Below are 17,842 nucleotides of genomic sequence, written 5' to 3'. Positions count from 1 at the left end.
GGGGTGCGGGAGCGGGGCTGTGGGTGCGGGAGCGGGGCTGTGGGGTGCGGGAGCGGGGCTGTGGGGTGCGGGAGCGGGGCTGTGGGTGCGGGAGCGGGGCTGTGGGTTGTGGGAACGGGGCTGTGGGTGCGGGAGCGGGGCTGCCGGGCTGTGGGTGCGGGAGCAGGGCTGCCGGGCTGTGGGTTGCAGGAGCGGGGCTGTGGGGTGCAGGGGTGCCGGGCTGTGGGTGCGGGAGCGGGGCTGCCGGGCTGTGGGTTGCGGGAGCAGGGCTGCGGGAGCAGGAGCGGGGCTGCCGGGCTGCGGGAGCGGGAGCAGGGGTGTGGGTGCGGGAGCGGGGCTGCCGGGCTGTGGGTGCCGGGCTGTGGGTGCGCGGCGGGCCCTGTCCCCGCAGCCCCGCCTCGGCCCTGACCGCCGCGGCGCAGGGAGCGGGGCCGGGAAGGCGCCTGCGGGGCTCCGGCGGCCGCGCCGAGCGGGGAAGGCGAAGGGGCCGGGCCCGGGCGCTGCGGCGAGGCGGGCGGGCGGGCGCCATGGCGGGGCGGGCGGCGCCATGGCGGGGGCTGCCCTGAGGGCGCGGCGGCGGCGCGGCCGTGTGTGTGCGGCGGGCGGGCCGGCCCCGGCCGTGTGTGTGTCTGTCTGTCTGTCTGTGCGTGGGGCGGGCCGGCCCCGGCCGTGAGGCGGCGGGCGGAGATGAACGCGTCGGGGCGGCTGCCGCCGGCGGGGGGCGAGGAGGAGCCCCCCGGGGCCTCGCTGCTGCCGCTGGGCGGGAACGGCAGCGCGGGCGGGGAGCTGCGGGAAGGCAGCCACGGCGCCACGCTGGCGGCCTGCGCCTCCCTGCTGGCCCTGGTGTTCTGCCTGGGCTCCTACGGCAACCTCATCGTCCTCCTGTCCTTCTTCGACCCGGCCCTCAGGAAATTCAGGACCAACTTCGACTTCATGATCCTCAACCTCTCCTTCTGCGACCTCTTCATCTGCGGGGTGGCCGCCCCCATGTTCGCCTTCGTCCTCTTCTTCGACTCGGCCCGAGGCGTCCCGGCCGCCTTCTGCTTCACCTTCCACCTCACCAGCTCCGGCTTCATCATCATGTCGCTCAAGACGGTGGCGGTCATCGCCCTGCACCGGCTGCGCATGGTGCTGGGGAAGCAGCCGCACCGCGCCGCCTCCTTCCCCTGCACGCTGCTCCTCACCCTGCTCCTCTGGGCCACCAGCTTCACGCTGGCCACCTTGGCCACCCTGAAAACCCGCGGCTCCCGCCTCTGCCTGCCCATGTCCAGCTTCGCCAGCGGCGAGGGGAAGGTCATCCTCTACCTCTACGTCACCGACTTCATCTGCTGCGTGGCCGTGGTGTCCGTCTCGTACGTCATGATCGCCCAGGCCCTGCGCAGGAACGCCCGGGCGAGGAAGTGCCCGCCCGTGGCGGCCGTCGACGCCTCCAGACCGCAGCCCTTCGTGGGGCCCCCGGCCGCCGGGGCCGGCGTGCAGAGCGCCGTGCCCGCCTTGTACAGGAACCAGAGCTACGGCAAGGCGCAGCACGTCCAGGCGCACGGCTACGCCAAACATCCCGGCCAGCCGCCGGCCACCGCTGCAGGCCGGCTCCAGCTGGCGTCGGCGGTCAACCTGGCCACGGCCAAAGACTCCAGGGCGGTGGTGACGTGCGTCGTCATCGTGCTCTCCGTCTTGGTTTGCTGCCTGCCCCTGGGCATCTCGCTGGTGCAGGACGTGCTGTCTAGCAGCGGTGGCTTTGTTCTCTACCAGTTCGAGCTGTGTGGATTTACCCTCATTTTTTTCAAATCTGGGTTAAATCCTTTTATATATTCCCGCAACAGCGCCGGACTTCGGAGACGAGTCCTCTGGTGCCTGCAGTACGTAACCCTGGTCTTTTTCTGCTGCAAGCAGAAGACGAGGCTGCGGGCCGTGGGCAAAGGCAGCCTGGAAGTCAACAGGAACAAGTCATCCCACCACGAGACCAATTCAGCGTACATGTTGTCTCCAAAACCTCAGAAAAAGTTTGTGGACCAAGCCTGTGGTCCTAGTCACTCCAAGGAGAGCGCGCTGAGCCCCAAGGCTTCTGTCGGGCATCAGCACTATGCACACAGCAGCTCCACCCCCATGAACACCCGAATCGAGCCCTATTACAGTATCTATAACAGCAGCCCCTCCCAGGAGGTCAGCACCCCAAATAGCTTACAGCCGGTGAACTCGACTTTCGGGTTTGCCAAATCCTACATTGCCATGCACTATCACACCACCAACGACTTGGTGCGAGACTATGACAGCGCTTCGACTAAGCAGATACCGGTGCCCTCCGTCTAACCTGAGCAGCGGGTTCCCATCCAGCCGACCGAGCGGGCGCCCTTCGTTGCTGTTAACGATTGTTCCGAACTCAGTGATACCGTACTGCTGCCAGTTCAGAAAAATGCCACTCGTGTTAATATCCAGCTATTTGCGTTTGAAGTGAATGCTAGGATATTACTTCCAGTGATGCTTTCTTGAATTTCTGCGGCAAGTCAAAAAGGGCAGTATTTTAGATTCGTATTTGGAACTGTTACCTGAGGCTGGTTTTGTTACTAAATTTTACTGCTGGGCAAGTAAAAAGAAAAATAAGTAAGTGCTGTAGCAATGTGATTCATTACGTCACGGGGCAGAGTATCTCAGAGAACAATCTGAGGCTGCACTAGAAGTATTACCTGTTAAATTGTATACTTGCTGTATTTTCAAGAAGGAAGAATTGGGAGGATGCTTGGTATTACGATACTTAAGTTTAAACTCTTCCCGTTGCAGAACATTGAAAGACTCTGGGATGTTTTGTTGTGGCGAGTGTCGGTAATAACAAAAGTCCCTTCTATTCACAGGGTGGCATCCTAGTCCCGTTGAGGTAAAGGGCAAAATTTCCATGAACTTCATGAAGTTTAGGATTTCTGTCTCGGCTTCCTAAAGCAGGACAAGGCATTTTACAAAGTGTTGTATTGGCACCGGGGAAGGACTTTTGAGCAGTGTTGTGGCACTGTAATAAACCTCCGAAGTATGTATGTATTCATTTCCGCTGTACATTTATTTTAAGGATCGGTGGCATTATATATCCCAAAATAATATATTTGGAGAAGTATTCTACATCTGATAGAAATAACTGTGCAATACCTAATTCTAGGTCTTACTTGAGGATAAAGATGAATATTGCAATATTCACAGTACTGATACACTATTAGTAATGCAGTCATCTCCAGAATTTTCTAATTCATAAACTGTTACGCAAAGAGTAGCGTTGCTGGTTGCTTTTTTGTCTATGACTTTGTATAAAAGTGGGAATTGGGGGGATTTGGCTGTGGTATTCCTGACAGGTAGAACTGACAGCTGTTAACATTTTTAAAACCAGAATGACCACGTAACAAGATGACTGCAGGTTTTTGAGGTTTTCTTGAGTCTAACATCGGTTTGATTTAAAGATTAATAATCGGTCTACTTGTAAACTTTATCTGTTGGTCTACATAGCGAGCAAATAACAGAAGTTAAATATTTTTTTATAAATCCGACCATCTGTGTTGTGTCACATGTTGTGGGAATTCCTTATGAAATGGAATGATTCGGAGGCATTTCAATTCCTGACAAATATCGCTTTAAGTGGCCAGATCTTTTCAAAACAAGCAATCACCTTTCAACTTCTGTGGACTTCAGCAGAGCCTTAGTATCTCCAAAATAATTGTGCCACAGGCTCTTGGTGCCTCATTATAGGAAAATGCCACATCTTTAGCAAAATTACAGTGATAGAAAGATGACTTGTTATTTTAGAAACAAAAAACATTCACATCGTTGCCATGTGTGAGTTGTTGTTGGTTTAGGCTCTTTGTTAACTAAACTATTTTCGAGATTTTCCTGGAAGACTATTACATCATGAACACTGTTCTTTGTTTAACACTCTGAATTTTAATTAATTTTGAATAATTCAAGACAGCTTTCTTGCAATAAAATGGATGTGAACAACTTTCTAATACAAATACAAAAATTGAAATTATTTCCCTAAGTCTTTTCTCTCTGCCCAGATATTTTTCTCTACGAACGAATAACATGGTTCTTTCTAAAGTAATTATAAAAGATAACTAAAAGATCTGTCTTGTTTGGTTTTTCTGTCTTGGCATTTCTCTTCGGTACAAAGCATGCTACTTTGGAGGGAAAAAATGGGATCCTGTCATTTTGTCTCAAACGATACATTCTTAGCAGCAATTACAGTTTCAGATCGCAGGGCGTGTAGGACAGAACCCCAAAAGCGTTGCAAGATGGGGTCCCGTATGTACTGTAAGGGAGTTGAAGGTATGCGTTAAGACTGGTTTTAACATTAAGCGGTTTTGGGGTTTGCTGCATGTGTGCACGACTCCTGCTGTGCTCTTGGTTTGGATCACATGGGCTTCATCACATGAAGATGAAACCCCTCGCACCTTATTCATGAAAGTAATTTGCATTGAGCGTTCATGTGGGAGTGAAGCAAGAAGGGTAGAGCTTTAGGGTAGGAGGAGGTTTGATTTGCCTTTATGTGATCTATTATTAAGGCAAAAGGACTGAAGACCCTTCAAAGCACTTTGTAATATTGCTCTTCTGTTAACTCCCGGTGCCAGTTGTATTCTTAATACAACCAATGCGTTAACAAGTTTATAGTGTCAGATAGCAAGGTGCAAGGCCTTTTACTCTGCAGCAGGAGCAAAATCTGATTTAAATTGTCAATTGTACTAAATAACTGTTTTGGGGGAGGTTTATGGAGGTAGTAAATAGAGTTTGGATTTTGAAAATATGTAGGTACCATTTCTTTGAAGTGACTCATAAACTGAAGTAATCAATTATCATATGATGAAATAATTGGTTTTGAAAATATGTAGGTACCGTTTCTTTGAAGTGACTCATAAACTGAAGTAATCAATTATCATATGATGAAATAATTGGTTTTGAAAATATGTAGGTACCGTTTCTTTGAAGTGACTCATAAACTGAAGTAATCAATTATCATATGATAAAATAATTGGTTTAGGCTCTTCTGGCGTGTAACTTCTCTTTTTTGCCTTTAGCCCCCTTGTTGTATCAGAACCCCCTTCTGCTGAGCACAGAACCAGTAAAGCGTGACTGCGAGGTTAAAAAAGCAGCAGTCTAATTGAGAGGGGAAGCACCAGAGTGCTGGAGGAAGGAGATGGAAAATACATGGGAAGAGAGGAGCTGGGTAAGAGAGCAAGCAATAAAAGTATCTGAATACTGAATGGTTTGGAAGAAGCAGGTCTGTAGTTAATGCAGTCCGTAACACAAGAGCAAGAAAGCATCTCAGGAATATGCAAGGCGGCAAATCCAAGACTCGTAAAGAGCTGTGCTTCCCTTACTGCCTGCACGTACGCTGTGGACCTCGCTGCTGCAGAACTGTTCAGAAAAAACTAGGAAGGTTTAACAGGTACTTCCCGTGGGTAATACGAGTATCAGCAGCCTGACAATTCATACTGACATGTTATGGAATATACGTACAATTTTATACTCCGGGAATTAAAGCAGTCTCTGCTTTCTGGGGTTAGGATGAACCTATCATGGTGGAACATGTTATCCAATGTACGTTCTCGGTGTGCTTTTCGGCTTGGCCTCAAGCGGCATCAGGGGAGGTTTGGATTGGATATCAGGAAAAATTTCTTCACGGATAGGGTAGTCAAGCATTGGAACAGGCTGCCCAGAGAGGTGGGCGAGTCCCCATCCCTGGAGGGGTTCAAAAAACAGGCAGAGGTGGCACTTGGGGACATGGTTTAGTGGGCATGGGGGTGTTGGGTTGATGGTTGGACTGATGGTCTTGGAGATCCTTTCCAACCTTAATGATTCCTAGTTTTTACTTTCATTAAAAATAATCCAGCCACCAAGCCAGGAAACACGAAATTGCTACTCTCCCCTGAACTGGTTTAGTGTGGACTTGGCAGTGTTAGGTTAACGGTTGGACTGGATGAGCTTAAAGGGCTTTTCCAACCTAAATGATTTGATGATTCTTTTGACGTTGCTGGTGTTGGCTGCTGTCACAATATTTGGCCTGAGGACTGTTTATGCTTAATTACTGAAAATCTGCGTTCGCGGTGTTGGGTGTACTCCTAACAGTTTGACCAGGGTATCTCATGAAATAAGGAGCAGCCTCAAAGAAAGCGTAAGGAAGCTTATTAGAAAAACAGCTGAAGAATTAGTTGGGGCTGATCTCACTAACAAGTGACTTCTGGTTGTTTGCATGAACAAAAATATTTGAAAGACTGTAATTCACAGTCTTTTTAGGTCATAGATCTTGCTTTATGGTGGTAAGAGTTGACTTTCAGCTGGTGGCCTGCAGTATTGCGGGTTTTATCCTTTATATACAAAACCTAGAAGCTGCTGATGCCAAATAATCTTAAAACAGTATCTACACAGCCTCAAAAAGTTGCTAAAGAATGTTCAGCAGTGGGGCACCACCTGAGAACTTTTTAGACTAGAGATTAGATTTCTGTAAGGCAGCATACTTTTTTTTTCCAAGTCACAGAGCCAGTCTGCCTTGCCAGTAAGGCTTCAATAAGCTGGGGAGGGCAAGATGCAAAAATTGCACAGACAGTAGGCAAGAAGGATCAGTGCCTAATAATTTTGTGGTTTTTTTATGGTATGTACGGTTTAGGTGTGTAATTTGTCACTTGTTAGGAAAGCTGTGAAAATTATCCCCCATGTAATCTTCAGTACCCCTCCACCTGCAGCATGGAATAAAAAGTAAAGAACGGCGAGGGTTGCGCTTGCCTGCCCCATTCTCTCTTCACCTTCTTGCACGAGGTAGCGAAGCAGGGCTACAGGGAGCAACGCGAGATGTTCACGATGGAAACGGAGAAGGCAGGCGGTGTAATATCTTAAAATAATAGAAGAGTCTCGCAGGGATGAAGGTGGAGTCCTATGGCTGTTTTCTAGGTTTGCCTTCTGTCTGTTTCGAATGGGTTTGGGTTTTTTTTTAATTTTTTTTTAAAGTGTTTAAGAGGAGCGTATTTGCACCGATGCCACAGGTAGATGGAGCATTACACAAAGGGTCCTGCTGCTGAGCGCTGGTCAGCAATTCTGCTCGTGCTGCACATACCAGGAAAAAATGTCCCAGCTCTCTCTTTCATCAGTTAGCTGTCAGCCTGGCAGCCAGCTATTTAAAGAGCGGGAAAATAATTCTGTTTTCACGACAGTCAGCGTACGTGACTCCTCGTGCTTGCTGAGGAAAGGTCAGTTTGCACAGAGTACCAAGAGATCTCTCCATGAATGGAGATGGTAGAGGAGGGGAAGCCCTACTCTGCTTCTTATAATTTGCACTGGTGGAAAACCGGAGAATCGGCACCATGGGACAAGGGGAAGGAGGCAATGTCAAAGCACGTCGGGGGTTTGTGAGCACCGGTTCTGTCCTGCGGCGCAATTGGTGCAGATTTCTTTGGTTTGAATAGCTCTTTGGTTATTGTCAACTTCAAGCGCCGCGCTTCAGGCATATACCAAGTGCAGTATCCTAAAGTTTAATCAGTACTGGCAAATTGACTTAAAAATGTCGTTTACTGCGTGCTAATAAATGCTGACAACAGGTCGTTGTCAGTTCCAATTTAAAATGGGTTTATGTTTAGTGCTAGAAAAATGCTTTCATTCATTACAAAAGCTGTCCCTGAACCATGGTTCCGAGAGTCAGACGTGCTACGTGCTGCAATGTGGGGTTTTTCCTTTTCACTAGGAAGCAGCGCAGGGAGGGCGAAAGCCATGCACTGCTCCAGCTGCATCTTTTCCTTTTTTTCCTTTTCTGCTCCAGCTGCATCTTTTCCTTTTCGAAATACGTCGCGGAAGAGTTGCTGTATTTGCTGCTGTCTCTTTATGTTTGTTTCACGTTTCCCCTTTCAGCATCAAATAGGATGGCATTGGTCTTGCTTTGTCACGGCAGAGCTAGCTCCTTTTCAGAGTACGGGTTTCAAACGTGCTGTTCCATGTGTTGTACATCGACGTTCTGCGTTCCTGGGTCTGTGGTCTTCTGCTGGTAAGTCATTTGGATTCGCTCATCTTAGGAGCGAGTCCAGATTTTGCCACGCTATATGATCTGTTCTCACCTGGTATTTATTTAGTGTCACAGTCTGTTGAGTTTTCTTGAAAGTGGACATTAGATCAGTTGATTTCTTATTATTTTTTCAAATACAATAAATAGAATTAAGTAGCACTAGGTGGTGACAAGGGCTATGCAGAGGGAGCGCTGAATTAATTTGAAATGGGTCAGGCTGATTATGTCAAGTGACACTTTCCTACATCTAAATAATATTATACAGAACTTTCTTGCTTATTCTTCAGAGGTTTGTGATAACAGCATTTAAATAAAGCTCACACCAATTATTTAACAGTAGAGACTGGCACGCTCAGCTGGCTCATGATTGTCTGGTTCTTTATGTTAATCTGTAATTATAAAAGATTTTAAGGTCTGATCTCTTCCACCAGTTACTTAAATGATGTAGCGGTGCGGATTTGCAATTGCATCTCTCATGGCTGCGTTAAGTCAGTCTTTAATCTTTTCTCACTAACCCACAGAAGGAACACGATACCTGTGTAGTGTCAAGGTTTGTGTTTTTCTTATGTGTACGCACTCTGTGTTCCTGCCTTAAGCTGTACTAGAACCGCGAATCTGAAATACGACTTCGCCTTTGAATGACGCCGCTTTTCCGTTTCTGCAATAATCTCAAAAAGAGGGTTAGGACATGCGGTGTGCCTCGAGCTGTTCTTCCTTTCAGGTGACACCCGCAGCGTTTTAAGAAATGCTGGAAATAGCTGAAGAAAATCAAGCACCCAGGAAGAAGAGGCTGTTTATCAGCGCTCGGGTCTCAGCCCTTCAGATAACAGATTCTTTTATCAGAGGGACTAACGCGCGTGCTGCAGACCCGCTAGTAACCTCTCCTGGGACTCATCCCAGACAAACCCCCATCGCAACACAGCAGCCTTTGCAGGAGGTAAGCACAGAAACGCTTTTATTTGACCGCAGACTTTCCGGCCGCAACCTCTACGCGTTCTTGCATCTCATTCCATCTCGTACATCTCCTGAGCGCATCCATTTTCTGCTCTCACAAGTGGTTCGTTGGTTGTTTTTAAGACGGCTGCTAGCTGATGCCAGAACATTTTCTGTTTGTGTTCCTCGGGGCTCCACTTCAAGTAGGTTTTTCTTTTCAGCAGTTTCCTGAGTTTGCTGAACTTTTGCGGCACGCTGTTGGGCGGGAGGTCTTCCAGCACGATCATGATGAGGGAATCCTGATTTTCATTCAGGACCCGATGTTCAGCAAAATACAGTTCGTACTGACACCAGCAGCTATTTACAAAACTGGGAGAGAGAACAAAAAGGACTTTATGGCTGTTTTCTATGCAGTAGAAAATGTTACCCAGTACAGGATGCCCCGGTTTGAAATCCCGCTCGTGGTAACATATCTTGAACCCGTCAGCGTCCAGTTTTTTCAGTAGATTCTCTTTCGTCCAGTTGGCGTCTTGTTCGCTGTATGAAACGAAGGCATCAAAGGGCTTGTTCTCTGGCCTCTTCTCATACTGCTTCCTCTTCACCATGCACCAGTACCAACCCATTCGCACGTACCACAGCCCATCGAACCGCCAGCATAAGCCCGTCAACACCAAAACAGCCAGGACGGCAACGCAAGCTGTAATAGCCATCTGGATTCCCAGGGAGCAGTGCACAAGCGTGAGGTTACTGCTCTCCACCAGCGAGCCCCTTCTGTCTGGTGGGAAGCTGCACCTGAGGTTTCCTTTGCCGTTTATCTGCAAGCACGGGTTGTGGATATACACGTTCACAAACCAGTACAGGTCGCAGTTACAAAAAAAGTGTTTCCCTTGAACGGTCAAAACACTCAAACTCGTCAACGGGCCGAAAGTGTCCTCCACTATGGTAGTAATGGCGTTGTCGCTGATGTCGAGCTCGATCAGAGAAGCTGGGAGAGAGCCACGCTGTAGAAAGGAGATCTTATTCCCTGATAAATTAAAATATTTCAGCATCGGAAGGGATTTCCCAAAGTGATCGGGGAGTTCTGAAATTAGGTTGTGACTACTGTCCAGGTTAGTGAGCGCAGAAAGGCGGCTGGCGGGTTCCAGTCTGGTGATGAGGTTTCCGGAAACATTAAGATACTCGAGTTTCTCCAGGGCATCAGACAATGACAACAGGTTCAACTTATTTTTACTAATATCGCATTTTCTTAAAGTCAGCGGGAAATACTCAGGATGCAGATCCGTAATTTTATTATTTTGAATATTAAATGTCGTTAAGTTGGAGACAGATTTAAAACTAGGGGGTATTATTTTAATATCGCTGTTGCTTATGTCGAGATGCTGCAGGGAGGTAGGTAAGTCGGGAAGCACAGAAATCCGGTTGCTGCTGAGATCCAAAAATAGTAATTCTTCCATTGTGCCAGCAAACCACTCTGGCAGTTCTACGATGGAGCAGTTGGACATTTTCAGGTGTTTTACTTTCTTCGGAAGGCTTTCGATGGGTGTACCGGCCTGGTTTCTGACAAATGAAATGGCATTAATATGTACAGTTCCAGGGGGTAATTTTGGAACCGCATTGGCGATTTCTGGGCGTACAGTATATATGAAGTGATTTCCTTGAACGTACATGTTCTCCAAGTTAAACATTTTTTCAGCAAAATTTTGGGGTATTTGACTTATGTTTGTGAAGGACAAATCAATTACCTTGATGGTTGGAGGGAGACACAGCGTATCCAAGCTGTTTATGGGATTGTTGCTAATATTTAAAAACGAAAGCTTGTCGAATGGGAATTTACAGATCCCCTCAACGTCTAGGATGTTAATTGTTAATTTGTTGTAACTGGCATCAATGGACTGCACGTTTTTCATTGGCAAAAACAGAACGAACAGCGACAGCAGATCCATTTCCAGGTCGCTGTGACTAATGTCAAGCTCCAAAATACCGTCCAGCTGGGCTTGGCAGATATCCGGATCCAGTATTAACGTCAGCTCTTCCTCGGAGAGTTTGCTGTTTGACAGATCGAGTGTCCCGTTTATTGGTGTTCCGCAGAAATTAGGCCTTGCTGTGGCTGTTGCAGAGACGGTTACGTCGTCTTTCTCTGCTCTTCGAAGAAGATTCTCTGTGCTTCGTCTGAGCCTGGGGTTCACGTTCCGCGGGGCAGATGGACCTCCCGAAGGCGGCAGCTCCTCGGCGGGTGCAGAAGGCTGCAGAGCAGGCTCTGGTGATTTGTCAAAATACTTAGAAAGCCGTAAAGACCCTGGGGCTTTGCTCGTGGGCAAGAGCTTCAGGTGGGGTGGAAGACCCGATACAAGAAGTTTCTTATCATTAAATGATAAATTCACCGAAACAAGGCTGAGCAGGCTCTCAAACGCACCAGGTTCAATGCCCTTAATGCGATTGTAGGAAAGGTCTAAAACTTCCAGCATGTCAAAACCTTCCAAGTCTCTCTTGGTTATTTTTTCAATTACATTATGTGAGAAATTGAGAGCTCTTGCTGTTTTTGGAGCTTGTGCTTCTGATACCGAAGAGAGGTTTAAATAGGAGTAGTTATAAAATGGGAAGGCATAGGCTGTAGGTGTTCTTGGAGTTAGGAATCCATTTGCTCTACTGAGTAAGAAAGAAATGAAGTAGAAATGAAGGCTTCCAATAAGGATCCTCATCCTGGAGAAAAGAAATGTAAAATCCATCATTATACTATGCTCTGTGTTAATGAATACCCTTAAAGAAAAAAAAAATCCTAGTTTACTTGCCAGTACAGAAATTGTTTCATTAGTCGTATCTATGAATCCCTCTTTATCTACATAAAAAAATACATCTTGCTTCATTATTATTTTCAAGAGGCAATGCTAAAAGATGGTGCCGGAGAACGATTTGAATGAGCACACTATTCATTTCAGGTCATTGTTGATAAAGTCCGAATAATTTTTTTTTTTTTAATACTTTCTTTTATTATTCCTTCCCTCCCGCCCCAGGCAGGCAGTGAGCAGCCTCTGCAATAGCATCCTTCCGTCGCATAATCTGAACCGCACTTCCGTGACCACTGCTTGCGGCTCGGGCTTTATGTCTCTCGTCCTGGCGCGCAACCACAGGCAAGGCTTGACCCATCCAAAACCTGCTTGGCCATTTATTTAAGTAACGTATTAAAGAGTAACGTGGCGGGGAGCTCCGTGTGACTGCAGGATCACCTATCTCCTTGCGATCCCATCCCCTCGGTGGTTCGCTCTCTGCCAAGAATTTACCAGTGACCATTCATCTAGCCTTGCCTGTCGGGGTAAGGACAAGAGTAAGTTTGGTTTGAAGTACAATTTGAGAGGCTTGCGTGAGGGCAGCCTGCGCCAGGAGAGGTCACTGCCGGTGCATCGCTCATGTTTGGAGCCTTCCCACTGCCTGGTAGCGTCGCTGCCCAGCTCCTCTCCTGCCCCGGCTCTGTCGCTCACCAGTTCCCTGACACCTACAGTCCACGTTCTTCCATTCATTACGTGAAAACGTGGGTGTAGACCTTGGGGTGAGCAACCTGGTGTCATCGCGGTCCCCTCCGCCACCCACCGGGCTTGGACCGTCAAGCTGAACCGAAGAGAAGGGACCCCAGCCACTTCCCAGCTCTGTCCCCTGGACCCTCGGCCGCCGGCAGGACCCCGCCAGCCCCCCCCGGCATCCCTACCTCGCACCCAGCAGGAATACCCCGCGGCCGGGACCCGCTGCGCCACAGGGGTAAGCGAGCCCGCGGGGCGTTGCAAGCGTTGCAGATGGCAGGCTGGAAGACGGCTAACAGCTCCCTCGTACTTCCAGCGACCCTCCGCGTCCCCCCTTCCCCTCCGTTACCCGCTCTCCTCGGCGCCGCTTCCCCGCCGGTACCTGCTGCCGCTGCCGCCGCCTTTTGTAGGGCTGGGAGCGGGGCGGGCCGGGCAGGGACACCCCCGGGAACCGCCCGGCCCCGCCGGGACCAGCGGCATCGGCAGCCCCGCTCCCCGCTGCTGGGCTGGCGGAGGGGGCTTCCGCCGCAGATGCTTCTCCCCGGTGAAATCTGTAACGCTTTCCCCATCCTGCCGGGACCAGCAGCAGGAAGATCGAAGGTGGAAGTTGCTTGTTTTAAGGCTTAGACGCTGGGAACGGCGGCGTCCCAAGGGAACAGCGTCGTCCCAAGGGAACGGCGTCATCCCAAGGGAATGGTGTCGTCCCAAGGGATCTGCTGGCCTCGCTCCGACCTGAGCGTCGCAGGGAAGGTCTGGAAGCGCCAAGCGTGACGGCGGGGTTATAAAACTGATTTACTCCCGTAATGTGATTTGTTGGGGGATGTGTTTCCTAAGATGGGGAGGTTTTCGTACCGGGCTCTCTTGCGTGTGAATACGAGGTCTCGCGCGCCAGAAGCGCTCCCGCCAAGCGAGCAATCCTACCTTTTGCGCACTTTAACTAGGGGGGAAAAAAAACCCCTGTAACGGGATTTTCTCAGTGTTTGTAGCGCTGCCTTAAAAGATGCGCTCTTTGTTTGCAGCTGGTTTAATTTGGGATGCCAACAGATTGTGCAAGGTGTAGAGCTCTGTCATCTGCTCTGCTTTTTCCGCTATTGATTTTTTTTTTTCCCCCCGACTCTTTCGTAACTGCCAGTGACTGGAAACTCTTGCAGTAGCCCAGAGGCTCCCCTGTACAGTGCTGGGGGGCTGGAACACCCCAACGTTGTTTATGCTGCCTTTCTAGTCTGACGGGGCACTTCCCTGTCCCGGCAGGTTCTGGGAATTGCCCTGAAGTCATCCATTCTTCAGACAGATCCTGACTTGCTTTAGTAGAAGGGAGAGGAAATGAAGAGCATTTTGGACATGTCGGGAAGGATTCTTGCTCCTGCTTTCAACTTGGGGTGACCCCCTGCAGAAAGCCATTTCTCCCCGATGAGTCTTCCTTCCTTCACCTAAACAGAGCTGTGCTGCTCTCGAAACTCAGTCTGTAGCTGCCTCCTCGGGAAGATGGAGCAGCTCAGCTGTGTTCTAGCACAGGGCCCATCAAAGCGCGTCTCTTCGGCTGGCTGTGAGAGGAAATCACGGTTGGAAGTGACAAAGTGAGAAAGAATATTTTTCAGTACAAGAATAGTTATTCTACCGAGACGCCGTGCCGGCATTATTCTAACATTTGCTTCATCCAGCACGCATTCTGTGTATTCATGTATTCTCCTTTTCGCTCTTTTGAAGGCAGCCTCTTATTTTGGGGATTGCGGAGGAAGAGCAGCGCACGAGAAAGGTCTGTGTGAGCGAGTGGGGAAAGTAGACGCAACGCGGCTGGGAGCAGAACCAAGGCAGGGTTGTGGTTCCCCACAAGGACTCGATAAAGAGATTTTGTTCCTGAAGCGGGTCATCTTCCACTTGTTCGCTGTCTCTCTGCAGGGGAGATTATTTTTTTTTGGTGCTGGAAATGTAATTTCGGGGAGGAGAGCTGAACCTGTGCGAGAGCCGCTCAAATCCGCAGCAGATATGCACCAGCCTTCAGGAGACCAGACCTCAAAGGGGCTTCTTTTATTAAGGTGGCCTTCGAGTTAGCTCAGTTGGTTAGAACACGGCGCTAACGACGCCAAGTTCACAGGTGCAATCCCTGCTCACTGCAGGGGGGTTGGGCTCGATGATCTCTCAAGGTCCCTTCCAACCCAAAGCATTCTATGATTTGGGTGCTGGATGGCAGCTGTAAGTCACATCTGTATAGCTATACAAGTTACGGTGTTTATGACCAGGAAATGCACTTATCTGCCTCTGCGCAGGGAGAGGGAATAATACCCGGCAGCGCTTTACCACTTGAGAAGATCTGTCCGAGACCGATCATCTTCTTTCACCCCTTCAGCTAAGTGAAACTTCCCAGGGACTGTCCCGCCTCGCACGCTGAGCCGCTGACTCATCTCAGCCGCGTGGACGTCTGACAGAGATACCCTCGCTGCTTTTTGGTCCGGTCTTGCAGCCAATTAATAATTTTTGAGTTTAAATGACAATTAAAAATTAGCTCTAGAATGAATCCCTGTTGTCTGAAGTCTAACGGCTGCTATATTCGAGCAGTGCCTTTTGAGTGGAAATGCAAATAAAGACATAGCAGTAACGCCATGACTCTTCTATAGAAAATTCATATCATTTTCTGATATTCAGTCAGCAGGTCTTGGCAAGAAGCGAGCGCTGCCGTTCCTACGCTGGTTTGGGTTGTGTAGGAGGAGCCCACAAGTGAGTTTTAAGCATTCCTGGGCAGGTAAGGTGGGGGCTTTGTTAAGTGCTTGTTACTGATTTTTGTTCTTTCCGTGGGGATAAATCCTGGTTTTTGGGACCTAAACCAGCTCATGCTTTGAACTCCTCTCCTCATAGTAGTAAATATCTTGGGTAAGTGGCAAGTTTCACCATCCCAAATCTATTTTCCTTTGATGTAATTCCTCTTGAGTAATTGCAGACGACATCAGCACCGTTGCTGCGAATTTGCTGTCTGCCACTCACGTTATTTTCCACGTTGCTGATTCTTAAATGAGCATGGAAACAACTCTGCCTCTCGGGCTGAGAAGCAAACCTGCGTAGTATCTGGGGCGTAAATCTAAGCAGACCAGCACAGAAACCTTCAGCCCTCCAGTTCTGCTTTGTGCTTTCTGCGTACCAGAAGAGGCTTGGTTTTTCCTCATTTTTGCTACTGACCTGAGGTTCCTGCACCTCAGGGCTTGTCTGGGGCAGGGTCGAAGCAGCAAGTTCCTCTCAGTTGCACATTTCTTTTAGATTAGATTCAAATGCGCTAGAACGTAAGATGGTGTTGGAATTAATTGTTTTTAGCCGCATCGGCTCATGGTCTGTCACGCCCTGTGGGGTTTTTGGCGCGCATCTTCCCTGCTCCCCTCACCCTCGCCGCGGCGGTTCTCCCCCAAATCAGCTGTCGGTCGGGGAGAGGGCGGAAGGGAAAAGCACGTGGTTTATCTTGGTGGATTCCATAGAATCATAGAATCGTTTAGGTTGGAAAAGCCCTTTAAGATCATCCAGTCCAACCATTAACCTACACTGCCAACCTACACTACTAAGCCAATCAAGGGTAGACCAGACTAAACCATGTCCTCCAGTGCCACCTCTGCCCATTTTTTGAACACTTTCCAGGGATGGGGACTCCACCACCTCTGTGGGCAGCCTGTTCCAATGCTTGACCACCCTTTCCGTAAAGAAATTTTTCCTAATTTCCAACCTAAACCTCCCCTGGCGCAGCTTGAGCCCATTTCCTCTCGTCCTATCACTAACTACATTTGTATGCTTGCGGGCAGTCTGGACGCAGGGTAGGAACATCCTTGAGCGTGTTGCTGCCTGTGCAAGGGGAAGTAGAGGCTGAGGAAGATGGAAAACAGGGTACAGATTTTATGGGTTTGGCAACAGCGTGGTTTGCTCATAAAACAGCAAAAGTTGGCTTCAGTGGCACACTGAGGTGCCGTGGCTGCTCAGTCAAAGAGGTTGTGCTTCCCTCCTCTGTGGGGAAGTGGAATTCTTTACATTCTGGAAAATAACTATTCTTATCTCTTCCTCTGATCTAATTACCACAACGGAGGGGTGTGCAGGAAGGTTTAGCGTGTTGTGGTTTCTCTTCCTTTTAATATGGATGCTGAGGAAGTCCGACACCGTCCCAGCCCACGCCGTCTGTCTGCGTTCTGCAGCGGGGCACCGCGGCACAGACGTCCGCATCAAACCCGGGCCTTGAGCCCTCGGCCCGGCGCTGGCTGCGTCTGTGGTGCCTTTCCTAAGAGTAGATACGGGGCAGCCTCAACTCTAAATATATCGCAAGGGATTTTACAAATCGAGTCCTTCCACCTGCTGCCAGGGCCCTCACGAGAGGATGCAGCCAGCCCATCACAAAGACGGGTTAGGTTAGCTAAGGCTACACGAGATTTTTTTTTTTTTTTTTTCTTACTCTATGCTGACTTGGGATGCACCTTTGACAAACCTCAGTCAGCACAGGGCCCAGACTCATACCGGACGCTTAATGAGAAGATGGGTCCAGTTGACTGTTCGGGCAAGTAAAAGAACTTTAGGGAAACTAAGTTAAAGATATAAAGTCAGGAGAACACTGCTTTTAATGTCTTCTCTTTTCTAAAAGCTACCGGCTAAGTAAAGGGTTAAAACTTAAGTTAACTTTTGCTTATCTATCTAATGCTTCACAAGAAGACTGGGAGGGAGAAAATCTGCATAAAGACTCCCTTCCCAGGGGAAAAAAATAAAAATCTAAGTACAAGACTCTCTTCCCGCTTTTCCAGTTTCCTCTGTCACACCGCTAAGCCATCGGAAATAAGGATGTGATCAGGACCACTGACTTGGAATTTAAATGCTGTCTCATCCTGCTGCTGCTGTTTTGGTTTTCTTCTACCGTATGAGCCAATACAATGGGTGCGCATATTGCAACAGCCTAAGCAGTTTTAACTTGGTATTTTCGGTAGTTTTCAGCTAGTCATATGCCAAATGGCTGGTGGAGTTCCGTCTGACATCGGTTATGAAATTCCTATACCTTGCGCAATAGCTTTAGAAAGGAGGAAAGGTTGTGGGCTTACATATGTGATCAACAGGCTGGACGTACCGCGTTAGCGCTGCCCAGCTTGTGCCCCCTCCAGCCCATGCCTCATTACAAAAAAAAAACCCTCTCAAGCTCGCTGTGGTGGAACTGCACCGAGCGCGAGCGTTCCCTACGCTTTCTTGGCCGCAAACTCGCTATTTTCTGGACTTCTTCCACTGGGTGCTCAGCACAGGGCTCGTGCCGGCACTGTGACTGAAGGACGCACGCCTGATCTTGTCTGTTCCACAAAAAGAGTGAGCGCTGCCGCAGCTGGTAAAAGCACGGACACGGCTTTCCGCCAGCCCGACGACCTTTTCCCGAGGG

At 49.1% G+C, this 17,842-nt stretch overlaps 2 protein-coding genes across 2 annotated transcripts; one reads left to right on the top strand and one right to left on the bottom strand.

The window, feature by feature from the left end:
- The first annotated feature begins 687 nt into the window (after positions 1 to 687).
- GPR75 (G protein-coupled receptor 75) lies at positions 688 to 2,310 on the top strand. The gene has a single exon (XM_009492836.2). It carries the CDS (start codon positions 688 to 690, stop codon positions 2,308 to 2,310), a length of 1,623 nt encoding a protein of 540 aa, XP_009491111.2.
- Positions 2,311 to 9,024: 6,714 nt separating this feature from the next.
- On the bottom strand, positions 9,025 to 11,652 carry LOC104024225 (toll-like receptor 2 type-1). Its single transcript, XM_009492835.2, has one exon. The coding sequence runs from the start codon at positions 11,650 to 11,652 to the stop codon at positions 9,025 to 9,027; it is 2,628 nt and encodes an 875-aa protein (XP_009491110.1).
- Positions 11,653 to 17,842: the final 6,190 nt, after the last annotated feature.

This window comes from Pelecanus crispus, chromosome 3 (genome assembly GCF_030463565.1).
Source record: "Pelecanus crispus isolate bPelCri1 chromosome 3, bPelCri1.pri, whole genome shotgun sequence".
Lineage (NCBI taxonomy): Eukaryota > Metazoa > Chordata > Aves > Pelecaniformes > Pelecanidae > Pelecanus > Pelecanus crispus.
Note: the sequence above shows the minus strand (reverse complement) of the source record. Positions and strands in the feature narration are given on the sequence as shown.

Coding starts and splice junctions, on each gene's coding strand:
- GPR75 (XM_009492836.2), top strand. CDS start 688: ATGAACGCGTCGGGGCGGCTGCCGCCGGCGGGGGGCGAGGAGGAGCCC.
- LOC104024225 (XM_009492835.2), bottom strand. CDS start 11,652: ATGAGGATCCTTATTGGAAGCCTTCATTTCTACTTCATTTCTTTCTTA.